The sequence below is a fragment of the Drosophila miranda genome (assembly GCF_003369915.1).
Source record: "Drosophila miranda strain MSH22 chromosome Y unlocalized genomic scaffold, D.miranda_PacBio2.1 Contig_Y2_pilon, whole genome shotgun sequence".
Lineage (NCBI taxonomy): Eukaryota > Metazoa > Arthropoda > Insecta > Diptera > Drosophilidae > Drosophila > Drosophila miranda.
In genome coordinates, this window is record NW_022881614.1 from 18086476 (window position 1) to 18101822 (window position 15347).

At 41.3% G+C, this 15347-nt stretch overlaps 1 protein-coding gene and 1 pseudogene across 2 annotated transcripts; both read right to left on the reverse strand.

Moving 5' to 3' along the window:
* Window positions 1-3640: 3640 nt before the first annotated feature.
* Window positions 3641-5657, reverse strand: LOC117193505 (dynein regulatory complex protein 8-like). 2 transcript variants are annotated; one of them, XM_033398253.1, is made up of 5 exons: window positions 5493-5657; window positions 5195-5432; window positions 4926-5136; window positions 4417-4863; window positions 3641-4353 (listed from the first exon to the last, which is right to left on the reverse strand). In XM_033398253.1, the coding sequence occupies exons 1-4, from the start codon at window positions 5503-5505 to the stop codon at window positions 4780-4782; spliced, it is 546 nt and encodes a 181-aa protein (XP_033254144.1). In that variant the 5' UTR covers window positions 5506-5657; the 3' UTR covers window positions 3641-4353; window positions 4417-4779. The 2 variants fall into 2 exon arrangements, with proteins under 2 accessions (XP_033254144.1, XP_033254143.1); XM_033398252.1 differs by having other exon boundaries at window positions 4412-4863.
* Window positions 5658-10919: 5262 nt separating this feature from the next.
* On the reverse strand, window positions 10920-12222 carry LOC117193504 (annotated as a pseudogene).
* Window positions 12223-15347: the final 3125 nt, after the last annotated feature.

Consider the following 15347-nt stretch of genomic DNA (forward strand, 5'->3'; position numbering starts at 1 on the left):
TATGATTCTGCGTTTTTATTTTTCTCGAATGTGCAATATTGTGGATGCAACAGATTTTCGTCCTTTGTGTGGGCGGAAGGGGGTGGGGCGAAATTTTGAGATACACGGTTTATAGTAAGATCTAACAGGAGTGCGGATAGCAAATTTGGTTACTCTAGCCTTAATAGTCTCTGAGATTTTTGAATTTCCCCAGATTTTCGTCCTTTGCAGTGACATATCACAGAAGTCTGGATACAAAACATCGTTGCTCTAGCTCTTATAGTCTTTGAGCACTAGGCGCTGAAGGGGACGGACAGACGGACGGACGGACAGACGGACAGACAGACAGGGCTCAATCGACTCGGCTATTGATGCTGATCAAGAATATATATACTTTATGGGGTCGGAAACGATTCCTTCTGGACGTTACACACATCCACTTTTACCACAAATCTAATATACCCCAATACTCATTTTGAGTATCGGGTATAAAAACGAGGGGGAACGTTGTGAGTTGCTGCGGACACCGCAACTCTACATTTATACCCGATACATAGTCAGTATGGCTCTCCTCCGGCAGACGCCGCTAATATTAAACGACACGACAAAGAGTGCGTGCGACAGAGACAGAAAATCAGTCTGAGCGTGACGTCTGGCGCTGCGTAACAACTGCAAATTGATTTCTTGCTTTTGGCTACAAAAATGATCCGATCTGATCCAGATTCAGCAATCTGATAGATATGGTCATTATCTATGATTCTGCGTTTTTAGTTTTCTCAAATGTGCAATATTGTGGATGCAACAGATTTTCGTACTTTGTGGGGGCGGAGGAAGTGGGGCGAAATTCAGAGATATACGTTTTATAGTGAGATCTAACAGAAGTGCGGATACCAAATTTGGTTACTCTAGCCTTAATAGTCTCTGAGATTTGTGGATGCCCCAGTGTGGAGTGTGGATACCAAATCTAGTTGCTCTGGCTCTTATAGGTTCGGAGATCCTTGAACTCATATTTTGCAATTGGCAAAACCGACCATGAAACCTGTGTGTTAGAGAGAGACAGAGCGAGAAAGAATGAAATTGTTTTCTTGATTCTGGCTATAATAATTATACGATCTGGTTGAGATTTTACACTCTAGAACATATAGTCATCCTCTACGATTCTGCGTTTTTGGTTTTATCGTATCTTTAAAAATGTGGATGCCACAGATTTTCGTGTTTTGTGTGGGCGGAAGTGGGCGGGCGAAGTTTTGAAATATTTTTGTAGCAGTGACATATCACAGAAGTCTGGATCCAAAACATCGTTGCTCTAGCTCTTATAGTCTTTGAGCACTGAAGGGGACGGACAGACGGACGGACGGACGGACGGACGGACGGACAGACGGACAGACAGACAGGGCTCTATCGACTCGGCTATTGATGCTGATCAAGAATATATATACTTTATGGGGTCGGAAACGATTCCTTCTGGACGTTACACACATCCACTTTTACCACAAATCTAATATACCCCAATACTCATTTTGAGTATCGGGTATAAAAAGGAAAACCAAAACAGATTACGTTCTGAGACTACGATTTTTGCTTTAATTTGAACAGTTTTACCGTTTAATGATAGATATCGTGGCTTATCACTCGAGTGGTTAGCCCTACAGAAAGTATTTTTGGATGGTGTTCGGGCGATGTTTGTGTAAACTTGGGAAACCCGTCGTGAACTTCTGGTCGCGCTTGTCTTTTGGGGGCCGATGGCATGCCGGTTTTTGCGTGTTTATACCCATAAATACGAGTACGAAAATGTCTTGCCAAGTGTATCGAGAGATTAGAGTTGCGAGTAGCTACAGAGGCGTAGATAAGGAGAGACCTTCGGAGGGGTATACCCATAGAGAAACTTCAAGAGCGATGGTAGAGAAAGAAGATCAAACCCCCTTTCAACGCCACCTGAGAAACGAGTATACCCATTTCTCAATCGCCAATGTTTTCGCTCACTATTCAAAAACGTGTCCAACGTTTGGGCATTGTTGTTAGGCAGAGAGGTAGAAAACCTTCAACACCATTTTTAGTATCCTAATTTGAGATATCTGATTTCGTTTTTGATTTTGTCGGAGGAGAAGACTTGTCTTTTGGGAAACGATATGCTTGGCTTTAGATATACTTAAGACAAACTCAATGATACTCGTACTCGTACATTGTCCACGTACATCGTATATTCATGCAACAAAGTCAATCTGCTCAGATACCAGAATATAGTATATATACAGAAAACAGAGAGAGAGACAAACCACAAGCAACTTTATTAGCTAACGACAGAAACAACAGAAATAAACGAGGGGGAACGTTGTGAGTTGCTGCGTACACCGCAACTCTACGGTTATACCCGATACTAAGTCAGTATGGCTCTCCTCCGGCAGACGCCGCTAATATTAAACGACACGACAAAGAGTGCGTGCGAGAGAGACAGAAAATCAGTCTGAGCGTGACGTCTGGCGCTGCGTAACAACTGCAAATTGATTTCTTGCTTTTGGCTACAAAAATGATCCGATCTGATCCAGATTCAGCAATCTGATAGATATGGTCATTATCTATGATTCTGCATTTTTAGTTTTCTCGAATCTGCAATATTGTGGATGCAACAGATTTTCGTCCTTTGTGGGGGCGGAAGTGGGCGGGGCGAAGTTTTGAAATATTTTTGTAGCAGTGACATATCACAGAAGTCTGGATCCAAAACAACGTTGCTCTAGCTCTTATAGTCTTTGAGCATTAGGCGCTGAAGGGGAAGGACAGACGGACAGACGGACGGACGGACAGACAGACAGGGCTCAATCGACTTAGTCGATTAGTCGATTAGTCGATTAGTCAGTATGGCTCTCCTCCGGCAGATGCCGCTAATATTAAACGACACGACAAAGAGTGCGTTCGACAGAGACAGAAAATCAGTCTGAGCGTGACGTCGGGCGCTGCGTAACAAATGCAAATTGATTTGTTCCTATTGGCTAAAAAAATGATCCGATCTGATCCAGATTCAGGAATCTGATAGATATGGTCATTATCTATGATTCTGCGTTTTTAGTTTTTTCGTATTTTTTCGGACGGACGGACAGACGGACAGACAGACATGGCTCAATCGACTCGGCTATTGATGCTGATCAAGAATATATATACTTTATGGGGTCGGAAACGATTCCTTGTGGACGTTACACACATACACTTTTACCACAAATCTAATATACCCCAATACTCATTTTGAGTATCGGGTATAAAAATGAGAAAAATGAAAACAAACCCAAAATAGAAGAACACACACATACACAAATTGGGAAGATACACCCAGAGGGGGAAGAGGTTTAGAAAGTTTTACGAGTCACAAGAAGAATTTCATTTGATTTTGGTTCCATTCCATCTTTGAATTTGAGTTTCCTTACTTTTTCATCAATTTCATCATCTAATTGTATTGTATAATGCATATCCGTCCACAGATTTGATTGATACTACACATTTGGTTCATCGAAAAGATATCACACACACAGAGAACCTCCCCCACAGACACAGACCCATGTCCCGTCCAACCAGCCCTTTTCTCGAATATCCTACCCCCCAAAAAAAAGCTTTGTCTTGGGGTTGAACAAGAAATGGCCTTTACTATAATTTCCTTAAGCGAAAGAACGAATACGAATTCTAGTTAATTTTATTAGATGAAATTTATTTGCAAAGATCGTAATGCATTGGCTATCAGGTTTTATAAGGAAATTTGTGTAGGGAAGCAAGGGAAGGAGTAGAGTATTGTATCTAGGAGGGGAATGAAAGCAGGCAGAGAAACTCTTAAGACGTAAATCTAATTGTATGCTAAATGATATATACACATCTATATATAAATATATATATATTTACATAATGTATTTGAAGTCAAATGGGAATATTAATAAAAGCGATAACTAATCTGTAATAAAAACAAAAACCTTCACAGCTCGTTTCATTCAGTTCGAAAATGGTAAGTATCCTTCCTGTTTTATTATTTCGTTGAACAATACGAAAAATGCCTTCAATAGCATATCATTTTTATGGCCCAATCATGTATCCATTATAGTTTATGGTTGAAATTGCTTTGCACCCCCGATGCCATTGTTTTCTCCAATGTTCTGTCAATATTTTGTGCCACGGGGGGGAAAGCCAATCAGTTCCGTAATCACTCCATAAATGTGTTTGCATGTTGATTCTGATTGCAGTAAGTGACTCCAAGGGGAGATTACCCAAGAAAACCTCAAATGTTGAATCACTATTTCACAAAGAATGTCGCTCGAACCTACGTAAAATCAATCGCTAAGTGTACGATAATGGATAGTTATCCTCATTCTGCACTTGAAATATGTATGTATGTCAACCCTGAGTAGATTAAATTCAATTAACATAAACACTATCCCTTATTCTACTCAATACCTACCCTACCAGTGCATATGAGAGTGTTCTGCCGCCCCGTGTAGGTTTATAACAGTGGTTTAAAAATATGCGTGTCGAGCCCTGTTCTACATATGCAAAAACATGGCTTAATGTCGTTTGGATTTATCGCTGCATTCGCTTCCAGGCCATCATCAGAATGGGGAAGTTCCAGGGTACCAAGTGCCAAGAAATCACCTCCCATGGGGATGGTCTTGCCATGGTTCTTACCGGCCCAGTCGGAAAAGTAGCGCAGATTCTTGATGGCCGTTGGGAGATCCATTTCCAGCGTTGGTCTGAGGGCTGAGGCAGGGCGGAGTAGTTGGCAAAAACTGCGCCAAAGGGCGCCACCATTTTGGTGTTTCTTTGCTGACATTATTTCTTGCGCCCCTGTTCGGCCTGAGCTTGTTCGACCTGTTCCTTCACAGCTGCAGCCACTTCATAGATTGTGCCCTTATGCTAAAGTTTTTGGGAAAACAAAAGTTATAGAAGCCAATATATTGATAATCACCAGCTCATACCTTCAGTTGGTTAATATAGAACGTGTAGGGAATGTTTCCAGTAATCGGATCAATGGCTACCGGCCACATGTCCGCCAGTTCTTCTTCAGTGAAAGGCTCTCCCTCCTCTGACATTAACTTTTCGAGATACTCTTTGGTAAGATATTTTTTGTTTTCTGGGTCAAGCACCTGAAAAGCCGCAAACAGCTTTTCTGCTGACGCCGGCTCCATACTGTGGGAGGTAGAATAACGATGCAAAATGCAATTATTCGTCCTTTAAGTGTTCTCACTGGTTATTCATAAGCAGTTGGGAGACATGAGCCATACATTTTGGTAGCTGCGATTCCCCGGGGTACTCTATCGACTCAGTGGCGGCAATTATATCATTGACTTCCTTCTCGGTCGGCACACAGCCCATAAATCTGAGAACGTTTTCCACATTGCGAGTGTCTATGTATTTATCACCATGAGTATCAAAGACGCAAAGGGCCTCCGAGATCCGAACCTCAAGATCGTTGTTCAAAGCAACTGTAGTATTTAATAAGGCTGATTAAAGTAAGAGAGAACCTAGGGCCCCCGATTACTTACCGCCAATTTCCATGGTGAAGGTAAATTTTAATACTTATGTAGATTTTGGTTTGTTTTTCTTAATTTTTTCACTTTTAATTTTTGATACACTTTGAAATTTGTTTATTTTTTTTTGCTGGGTTTGTAGTGTTGTTATTTTGGAGCAGAAATTTTGAAAAAATTTACATGATTTGGCGTTTTGGGTTACGAAATCAAGTGTCCCCGCCAACTTTCTCCGCCGTCACAATCACAAACTCTCCATCAATATACGATATTTTCATAAAAAATCTTTAAATCTTTAAAAAATGGATATGCTATTCATTTTGATATTATCCTTGCAATTTAACTGTTATTCGATTCAAGGACAACGCTTTGCTCCGTTGCTTATCAATAAAATGCAAAATTAGTCATATTAGTTTTTATCCTTTTTTTGAGCTTAGTCGATTTGATGGCGCGATTTGTTTGAGTTGCAATTTAATTTTAATAGATTTCGAGATTTGAATCTGGCGCGCTGGTTCCCGATGAATGACGAGAATGATACGATGATTACGTTTAAAGTGTGACCACCGTCACCAAAAGTACTATTCAAAAGTGTGACCGAATGGCATGACGAATAATTCACCAAAACTACCATAGCGCGTTTCATTGCGTCGCGTCGCGTTGTTTTGTTTTTCGTTCGGTGTTTTTATTTTAATTTATAGTGCATTTTTATCAATTAATGTTCTCAGTTAGAGGAATGCAGCCAAGCAAATGACTTAATGGTGTGTAAATTTGTATTCCAAGTAGTTTTATTCTTATATTCACTGCCGTACAACACAGTGCATTTGTTTTGTTTTCGGGTGTGCATACTTTCCTGTACATGTGTGTGAGCAACAGGTTTGTGGCTTGTATCGATACTTTCCTTACACTGGAATTTTATTTCTGACCGATAGTATCGGTCATCTCTAGGCGCTTGTTGCCGTGCAACATTATTCAAACATCAGCAACATCTGCGGGCGGTTTTAAAGAAAATGTATCTCACAAATGTATCTCGGCCGCGGACAAGGAATCCGTAGCATCCGTACGTAATATTCGAGTCTCCGTAGTTTCTGGTTCGTGTCGCGGTTGCGCGCTTGATTCCAGCGGTAAATTCAAATTGCAAATTGAATGCAAGCCTAAGAGCCATTAAACACTTCGAGTGATTTGCTTCCCTTGCCACCTATCGCTGGAAACCCGTTTTTCTCCACGAGCGTCGCGTCTCGCAGGTGTGTGGCAGTGCGAGCATCTCAGCGTGTTTTCAAGAGGCACGAAGCAGCGCCAATACCAATAACAAGTTCAAACTTGGCTATATTATCACAATTAACAAGTGGGACCGCTCCGGCATCAGCATCTGAATCTGTGTGTGTGTTTCGCGCGCGCTTGTATTTGTGCTATTTGGAAAACGCGTTTGCGGTTTTCATCGCCTCAAACCAAAACAAAACGAGGGGGAACGTTGTGAGCTGCTGCGGAGACCGCAACTCTACATTTATACCCGATACATAGTCAGTATGGCTCTCCTCCGGCAGACGCCGCTAATATTAAACACGACAAAGAGTGCGTGCGACAGAGACAGAAAATCAGTCTGAGCGTGACGTCGGGCGCTGCGTAACAACTGCAAATTGATTTCTTGCTTTTGGCTACAAAAATGATCCGATCTGATCCAGATTTAGCAATCTGATAGATATGGTCATTATCTATGATTCTGCGTTTTTAGTTTTCTCGAATGTGCAATATTGTGGATGCAACAGATTTTCGTCCTTTGTGGGGGCGGAAAAGGGTGGGGCGAAATTCAGAGATATACGTTTTATAGTGAGATCTAACAGAAGTGCGGATACCAAATTTGGTTACTCTAGCCTTAATAGTCTCTGAGATTTGTGGATGCCCCAGATTTTCGTCCTTTGCGGGGGCGGAAGGGGGTGTGGCGAAATTTGGACACGAAACGGTCAAGGTCCGATATCACAGGAGTGTGGATACCAAATTTGGTTGCTCTGGCTCTTATAGGTTCTGAGATCCTTGAACTCATATTTTGCAATTGGCAAAACCGACCATGAAACCTGTGTGTTAGAGAGAGACAGAGCGAGAAAGAATGAAATTGTTTTCTTGATTCTGGCTATAATAATTATACGATCTGGTTGAGATTTTACACTCTAGAACATATAGTCATCCTCTACGATTCTGCGTATCTTTAAAAATGTGGATGCGACAGATTTTCGTGTTTTGTGTGGGCGGAAGTGGGCGGGCGAAGTTTTGAAATATTTTTGTAGCAGTGACATATCACAGAAGTCTGGATCCAAAACATCGTTGCTCTAGCTCTTATAGTCTTTGAGCACTAGGCGCTGAAGGGGACGGACAGACGGACAGACGGACGGACGGACAGACAGACAGGGCTCAATCGACTCGGCTATTGATGCTGATCAAGAATATATATACTTTATGGGGTCGGAAACGATTCCTTCTGAACGTTACACACATCCATTTTCACCACAAATCTAATATACCCCAATACTCATTTTGAGTATCGGGTATAAAAACAGAATACAGATTACAAAAGATACCATATAAAGAAGCCCATGCTGTAGTTTTGATAGAACCCTTAACCATATAGAGCGTATGGAAGTAGCAACCAAAATTCGACACTCTTTATTTACGCACTCGCATAAGACAACCAAAAAAAGGAAAACCAAAACAGATTACGTTCTGAGACTACGATTTTTGCTTTAATTTGAACAGTTTTACAGTTTAATGATAGATATCGTGGCTTATCACTCGAGTGGTTAGCCCTACAGATAGTATTTTTGGATGGTGTTCGGGCGATGTTTGTGTAAACTTGGGAAACCCGTCGTGAACTTCTGGTCGCGCTTGTCTTTTGGGGGCCGATGGCATGCCGGTTTTTGCGTGTTTATACCCATAAATACGAGTACGAAAATGTCTTGCCAAGTGTATCGAGAGATTAGCTTTTGCGAGTAGCTACAGAGGCGTAGATAAGGAGAGACCTTCGGAGGGGTATACCCATAGAGAAACTTCAAGAGCGATGGTAGAGAAAGAAGATCAAACCCCCTTTCAACGCCACCTGAGAAACGAGTATACCCATTTCTCAATCGCCAATCTTTTCGCTCACTATTCAAAAACGTGTCCAACGTTTGGGCATTGTTGTTAGGCAGAGAGGTAGAAAACCTTCAACACCATTTTTAGTATCCTAATTTGAGATATCTGATTTCGTTTTTGATTTTGTCGGAGGAGAAGACTTGTCTTTTGGGAAACGATATGCTTGGCTTTAGATATACTTAAGACAAACTCAATGATACTCGTACTCGTACATTGTACACGTACATCGTATATTCTTGCAACAAAGTCAATCTGCTCAGATACCAGAATATAGTATATATACAGAAAACAGAGAGAGAGACAAACCACAAGCAACTTTATTAGCTAACGACAGAAACAACAGAAATAAATAACTAACGAGGGGGAACGTTGTGAGTTGCTGCGGACACCGCAACTCTACGGTTATACCCGATACTAAGTCAGTATGGCTCTCCTCCGGCAGACGCCGCTAATATTAAACGACACGACAAAGAGTGCGTGCGAGAGAGACAGAAAATCAGTCTGAGCGTGACGTCTGGCGCTGCGTAACAACTGCAAATTGATTTCTTGCTTTTGGCTACAAAAATGATCCGATCTGATCCAGATTCAGCAATCTGATAGATATGGTCATTATCTATGATTCTGCGTTTTTAGTTTTCTCGAATCTGCAATATTGTGGATGCAACAGATTTTCGTCCTTTGTGGGGGCGGAAGTGGGCGGGGCGAAGTTTTGAAATATTTTTGTAGCAGTGACATATCACAGAAGTCTGGATCCAAAACAACGTTGCTCTAGCTCTTATAGTCTTTGAGCATTAGGCGCTGAAGGGGAAGGACAGACGGACAGACGGACGGACGGACAGACAGACAGGGCTCAATCGACTTAGTCGATTAGTCGATTAGTCGATTAGTCAGTATGGCTCTCCTCCGGCAGATGCCGCTAATATTAAACGACACGACAAAGAGTGCGTTCGACAGAGACAGAAAATCAGTCTGAGCGTGACGTCGGGCGCTGCGTAACAAATGCAAATTGATTTGTTCCTATTGGCTAAAAAAATGATCCGATCTGATCCAGATTCAGGAATCTGATAGATATGGTCATTATCTATGATTCTGCGTTTTTAGTTTTTTCGTATTTTTTCGGACGGACGGACAGACGGACAGACAGACATGGCTCAATCGACTCGGCTATTGATGCTGATCAAGAATATATATACTTTATGGGGTCGGAAACGATTCCTTGTGGACGTTACACACATACACTTTTACCACAAATCTAATATACCCCAATACTCATTTTGAGTATCGGGTATAAAAATGAGAAAAATGAAAACAAACCCAAAATAGAAGAACACACACATACACAAATTGGGAAGATACACCCAGAGGGGGAAGAGGTTTAGAAAGTTTTACGAGTCACAAGAAGAATTTCATTTGATTTTGGTTCCATTCCATCTTTGAATTTGAGTTTCCTTACTTTTTCATCAATTTCATCATCTAATTGTATTGTATAATGCATATCCGTCCACAGATTTGATTGATACTACACATTTGGTTCATCGAAAAGATATCACACACACAGAGAACCTCCCCCACAGACACAGACCCATGTCCCGTCCAACCAGCCCTTTTCTCGAATATCCTACCCCCCAAAAAAAAGCTTTGTCTTGGGGTTGAACAAGAAATGGCCTTTACTATAATTTCCTTAAGCGAAAGAACGAATACGAATTCTAGTTAATTTTATTAGATGAAATTTATTTGCAAAGATCGTAATGCATTGGCTATCAGGTTTTATAAGGAAATTTGTGTAGGGAAGCAAGGGAAGGAGTAGAGTATTGTATCTAGGAGGGGAATGAAAGCAGGCAGAGAAACTCTTAAGACGAAAATCTAATTGTATGCTAAATGATATATACACATCTATATATAAATATATATATATTTACATAATGTATTTGAAGTCAAATGGGAATATTAATAAAAGCGATAACTAATCTGTAATAAAAACAAAAACCTTCACAGCTCGTTTCATTCAGTTCGAAAATGGTAAGTATCCTTCCTGTTTTATTATTTCGTTGAACAATACGAAAAATGCCTTCAATAGCATATCATTTTTATGGCCCAATCATGTATCCATTATAGTTTATGGTTGAAATTGCTTTGCACCCCCGATGCCATTGTTTTCTCCAATGTTCTGTCAATATTTTGTGCCACGGGGGGGAAAGCCAATCAGTTCCGTAATCACTCCATAAATGTGTTTGCATGTTGATTCTGATTGCAGTAAGTGACTCCAAGGGGAGATTACCCAAGAAAACCTCAAATGTTGAATCACTATTTCACAAAGAATGTCGCTCGAATTCATTAACCATTTATATAGAACCTACGTAAAATCAATCGCTAAGTGTACGATAATGGATAGTTATCCTCATTCTGCACTTGAAATATGTATGTATGTCAACCCTGAGTAGCCCTGTTCTACATATGCAAAAACATGGCTTAATGTCGTTTGGATTTATCGCTTCATTCGCTTCCAGGCCATCATCAGAATGGGGAAGTTCCAGGGTACCAAGTGCCAAGAAATCACCTCCCATGGGGATGGTCTTGCCATGGTTCTTACCGGCCCAGTCGGAAAAGTAGCGCAGATTCTTGATGGCCGTTGGGAGATCCATTTCCAGCGTTGGTCTGAGGGCTGAGGCAGGGCGGAGTAGTTGGCAAAAACTGCGCCAAAGGGCGCCACCATTTTGGTGTTTCTTTGCTGACATTATTTCTTGCGCCACTGGTCGGCCTGAGCTTGTTCGACCTGTTCCTTCACAGCTGCAGCCACTTCATAGATTGTGCCCTTATGCTAAAGTTTTTGGGAAAACAAAAGTTATAGAAGCCAATATATTGATAATCACCAGCTCATACCTTCAGTTGGTTAATATAGAACGTGTAGGGAATGTTTCCAGTAATCGGATCAATGGCTACCGGCCACATGTCCGCCAGTTCTTCTTCAGTGAAAGGCTCTCCCTCCTCTGACATTAACTTTTCGAGATACTCTTTGGTAAGATATTTTTTGTGTTTTCTGGGTCAAGCACCTGAAAAGCCGCAAACAGCTTTTATGCTGACGCCGGCTCCATACTGTGGGAGGTAGAATAACGATGCAAAATGCAATTATTCGTCCTTTAAGTGTTCTCACTGGTTATTCATAAGCAGTTGGGAGACATGAGCCATACATTTTGGTAGCTGCGATTCCCCGGGGTACTCTATCGACTCAGTGGCGGCAATTATATCATTGACTTCCTTCTCGGTCGGCACACAGCCCATAAATCTGAGAACGTTTTCCACATTGCGAGTGTCTATGTATTTATCACCATGAGTATCAAAGACGCAAAGGGCCTCCGAGATCCGAACCTCAAGATCGTTGTTCAAAGCAACTGTAGTATTTAATAAGGCTGATTAAAGTAAGAGAGAACCTAGGGCCCCCGATTACTTACCGCCAATTTCCATGGTGAAGGTACATTTTAATACTTATGTAGATTTTGGTTTGTTTTTCTTAATTTTTTCACTTTTAATTTTTGATACACTTTGAAATTTGTTTATTTTTTTTGCTGGGTTTGTAGTGTTGTTATTTTGGAGCAGAAATTTTGAATAAATTTACATGATTTGGCGTTTTGGGTTACGAAATCAAGTGTCCCCGCCAACTTTCTCCGCCGTCACAATCACAAACTCTCCATCAATATACGATATTTTCATCAAAAATATTTAAATCTTTAAAAAATGGATATGCTATGCATTTTGATATTATCCTTGCAATTTAACTGTTATTCGATTCAAGGACAACGTTTTGCTCCGTTGCTTATCAATAAAATGCAAAATTAGTCATATTAGTTTTTATCCTTTTTTTTAACCTTAGTCGATTTGATGGCGCGATTTGTTTGAGTTGCAATTTAATTTTAATAGATTTCGAGATTTGAATCTGGCGCGCTGGTTCCCGATGAATGACGAGAATGATACGATGATTACGTTTAAAGTGTGACCACCGTCACCAAAAGTACTATTCAAAAGTGTGACCGAATGGCATGACGCATAATTCACCAAAACTACCATAGCGCGTTTCATAGCGTCGCGTCGCGTTGTTTTGTTTTTCGTTCGGTGTTTTTATTTTAATTTATAGTGCATTTTTATCAATTAATGTTCTCAGTTAGAGGAATGCAGCCAAGCAAATGACTTAATGGTGTGTAAATTTGTATTCCAAGTAGTTTTATTCTTATATTCACTGCCGTACAACACAGTGCATTTGTTTTGTTTTCGGGTGTGCATACTTTCCTGTACATGTGTGTGAGCAACAGGTTTGTGGTTTGTATCGATACTTTCCTTACACTGGAATTTTATTTCTGACCGATAGTATCGGTCATCTCTAGGCGCTTGTTGCCGTGCAACATTATTCAAACATCAGAAACATCTGCGGGCGGTTTTAAAGAAAATGTATCTCACAAATGTATCTCGGCCGCGGACAAGGAATCCGTAGCATCCGTACGTAATATTCGAGTCTCCGTAGTTTCTGGTTCGTGTCGCGGTTGCGCGCTTGATTCCAGCGGTAAATTCAAATTGCAAATTGAATGCAAGCCTAAGAGCCATTAAACACTTCGAGTGATTTGCTTCCCTTGCCACCTATCGCTGGGAACCCGTTTTTCTCCACGAGCGTCGCGTCTCGCAGGTGTGTGGCAGTGCGAGCATCTCAGCGTGTTTTCAAGAGGCACGAAGCAGCGCCAATACCAATAACAAGTTCAAACTTGGCTATATTATCACAATTAACAAGTGGGACCGCTCCGGCATCAGCATCTGAATCTGTGTGTGTGTTTCGCGCGCGCTTGTATTTGTGCTATTTGGAAAACGCGTTTGCGGTTTTCATCGCCTCAAACCAAAACAAAACGAGGGGGAACGTTGTGAGCTGCTGCGGAGACCGCAACTCTACATTTATACCCGATACATAGTCAGTATGGCTCTCCTCCGGCAGACGCCGCTAATATTAAACGACATGACAAAGAGTTCGTGCGAGAGAGACAGAAAATCAGTCTGAGCGTGACGTCGGGCGCTGCTTAACAACTGCAAATTGATTTCTTGCTTTTGGCTACAAAAATGATCCGATCTGATCCAGATTCAGCAATCTGAAAGATATGGTCATTATCTATGATTCTGCGTTTTTAGTTTTCTCGAATGTGCAATATTGTGGATGCAACAGATTTTCGTCCTTTGTGGGGGCGGAAGGGGGTGGGGCGAAATTCAGAGATAAACGTTTTATAGTGAGATCTAACAGAAGTGCGGATACTAAATTTGGTTACTCTAGCCTTAATAGTCTCTGAGATTTTTGAATATCCCCAGATTTTCGTCCTTTGCGGGGACGATACCAAATTTGGTTGCTCTAGCTTTTGTAGTCTCTGAGATCTAGGCGCTAATGTTTTACTCTAAGCAAAGCCGCCTATGCTACGTGTGTGTTAGAGAGAGACAGGGCGAGAAAAAATGAAATTGTTTTCTTGATGCTGGCTATCCAATTCAGATTCCGCAGTCTTAAAGATATGGTCATTCTCTACAATTCTACGTTTTTGGTTTTCTCATATTTTTAAAATTGTGGATGCCACAGATTTTCGTCCTTTGTGGGGGCGGAAGTGGGCGGGGCGAAGTTTTGAAATATTTTTGTAGCAGTGACATATCACAGAAGTCTGGATCCAAAACATCGTTGCTCTAGCTCTTATAGTCTTTGAGCACTAGGCGCTGAAGGGGACGGACAGACGGACAGACGGACGGACGGACAGACAGACAGGGCTCAATCGACTCGGCTATTGATGCTGATCAAGCATATATGTATATACTTTATGGGGTCGGAAACGATTCCTTCTGGACGTTACACACATCCACTTTTACCACAAATCTAATATACCCCAATACTCATTTTGAGTATCGTGTTTAAAAACAAGTTTTTGGAGCGATTTTACGGATTTTCGACAAATGTATAAACAAAACAAGAAACCGAAAAAGAAAACGAAAACGAGGGGGAACGTTGTGAGTTGCTGCGGATACCGCAACTCTACAGTTATACCCGATACTTAGTCAGTATGGCTCTCCTCCGGCAGATGCCGCTAATATTAAACGACACGACAAAGAGTGCGTGCGAGAGAGACAGAAAATCAGTCTGAGCGTGACGTCGGGCGCTGCGTAGCCAGTGCAAATTGATTTGTTCCTTTTGGCTATAAAAACGATCCGATCTGATCCAGATTCAGCAGTCTGATAGATATGGTCATTATCTATGATTCTGCATTTTTAGTTTTCTCGTCCTTTGTGGGGGCGGAAGGGGGAGAGGCGAAATTCTGAGATAAACGTGTTATAGTGAGATCTAACAGAAGTGCGGATACCAAATTTGGTTACTCTAGCCTTAATAGTCTCTGAGATTTGTGGATGCCCCAGATTTTCGTCCTTTGCGGGGGCGGAAGGGGGTGTGGCTAAATTTGGACACAAAACGGTCAAGGTCCGATATCACAGGAGTGTGGATACCAAATTTGGTTGCTCTGGCTCTTATAGGTTCTGAGATCCTTGAACTCATATTTTGCAATTGGCAAAACCGACCATGAAACCTGTGTGTTAGAGAGAGACAGAGCGAGAAAGAATGAAATTGTTTTCTTGATTCTGGCTATAATAATTATACGATCTGGTTGAGATTTTACACTCTAGAACATATAGTCATCCTCTAGGATTCTGCGTTTTTGGTTTTATCGTATCTTTAAAAATGTGTATGCCACAGAT

Bases quoted from the DNA above. Each gene is read 5' to 3' on its own strand.
- LOC117193505 (XM_033398253.1), bottom strand. The intron at 5,137-5,194 runs GTGAGAACACTT...TACCTCCCACAG, and splicing joins CAACTGCTTATGAATAACCA to TATGGAGCCGGCGTCAGCAG. The intron at 4,864-4,925 runs GTATGAGCTGGT...CAAAAACTTTAG, and splicing joins TCTATATTAACCAACTGAAG to CATAAGGGCACAATCTATGA.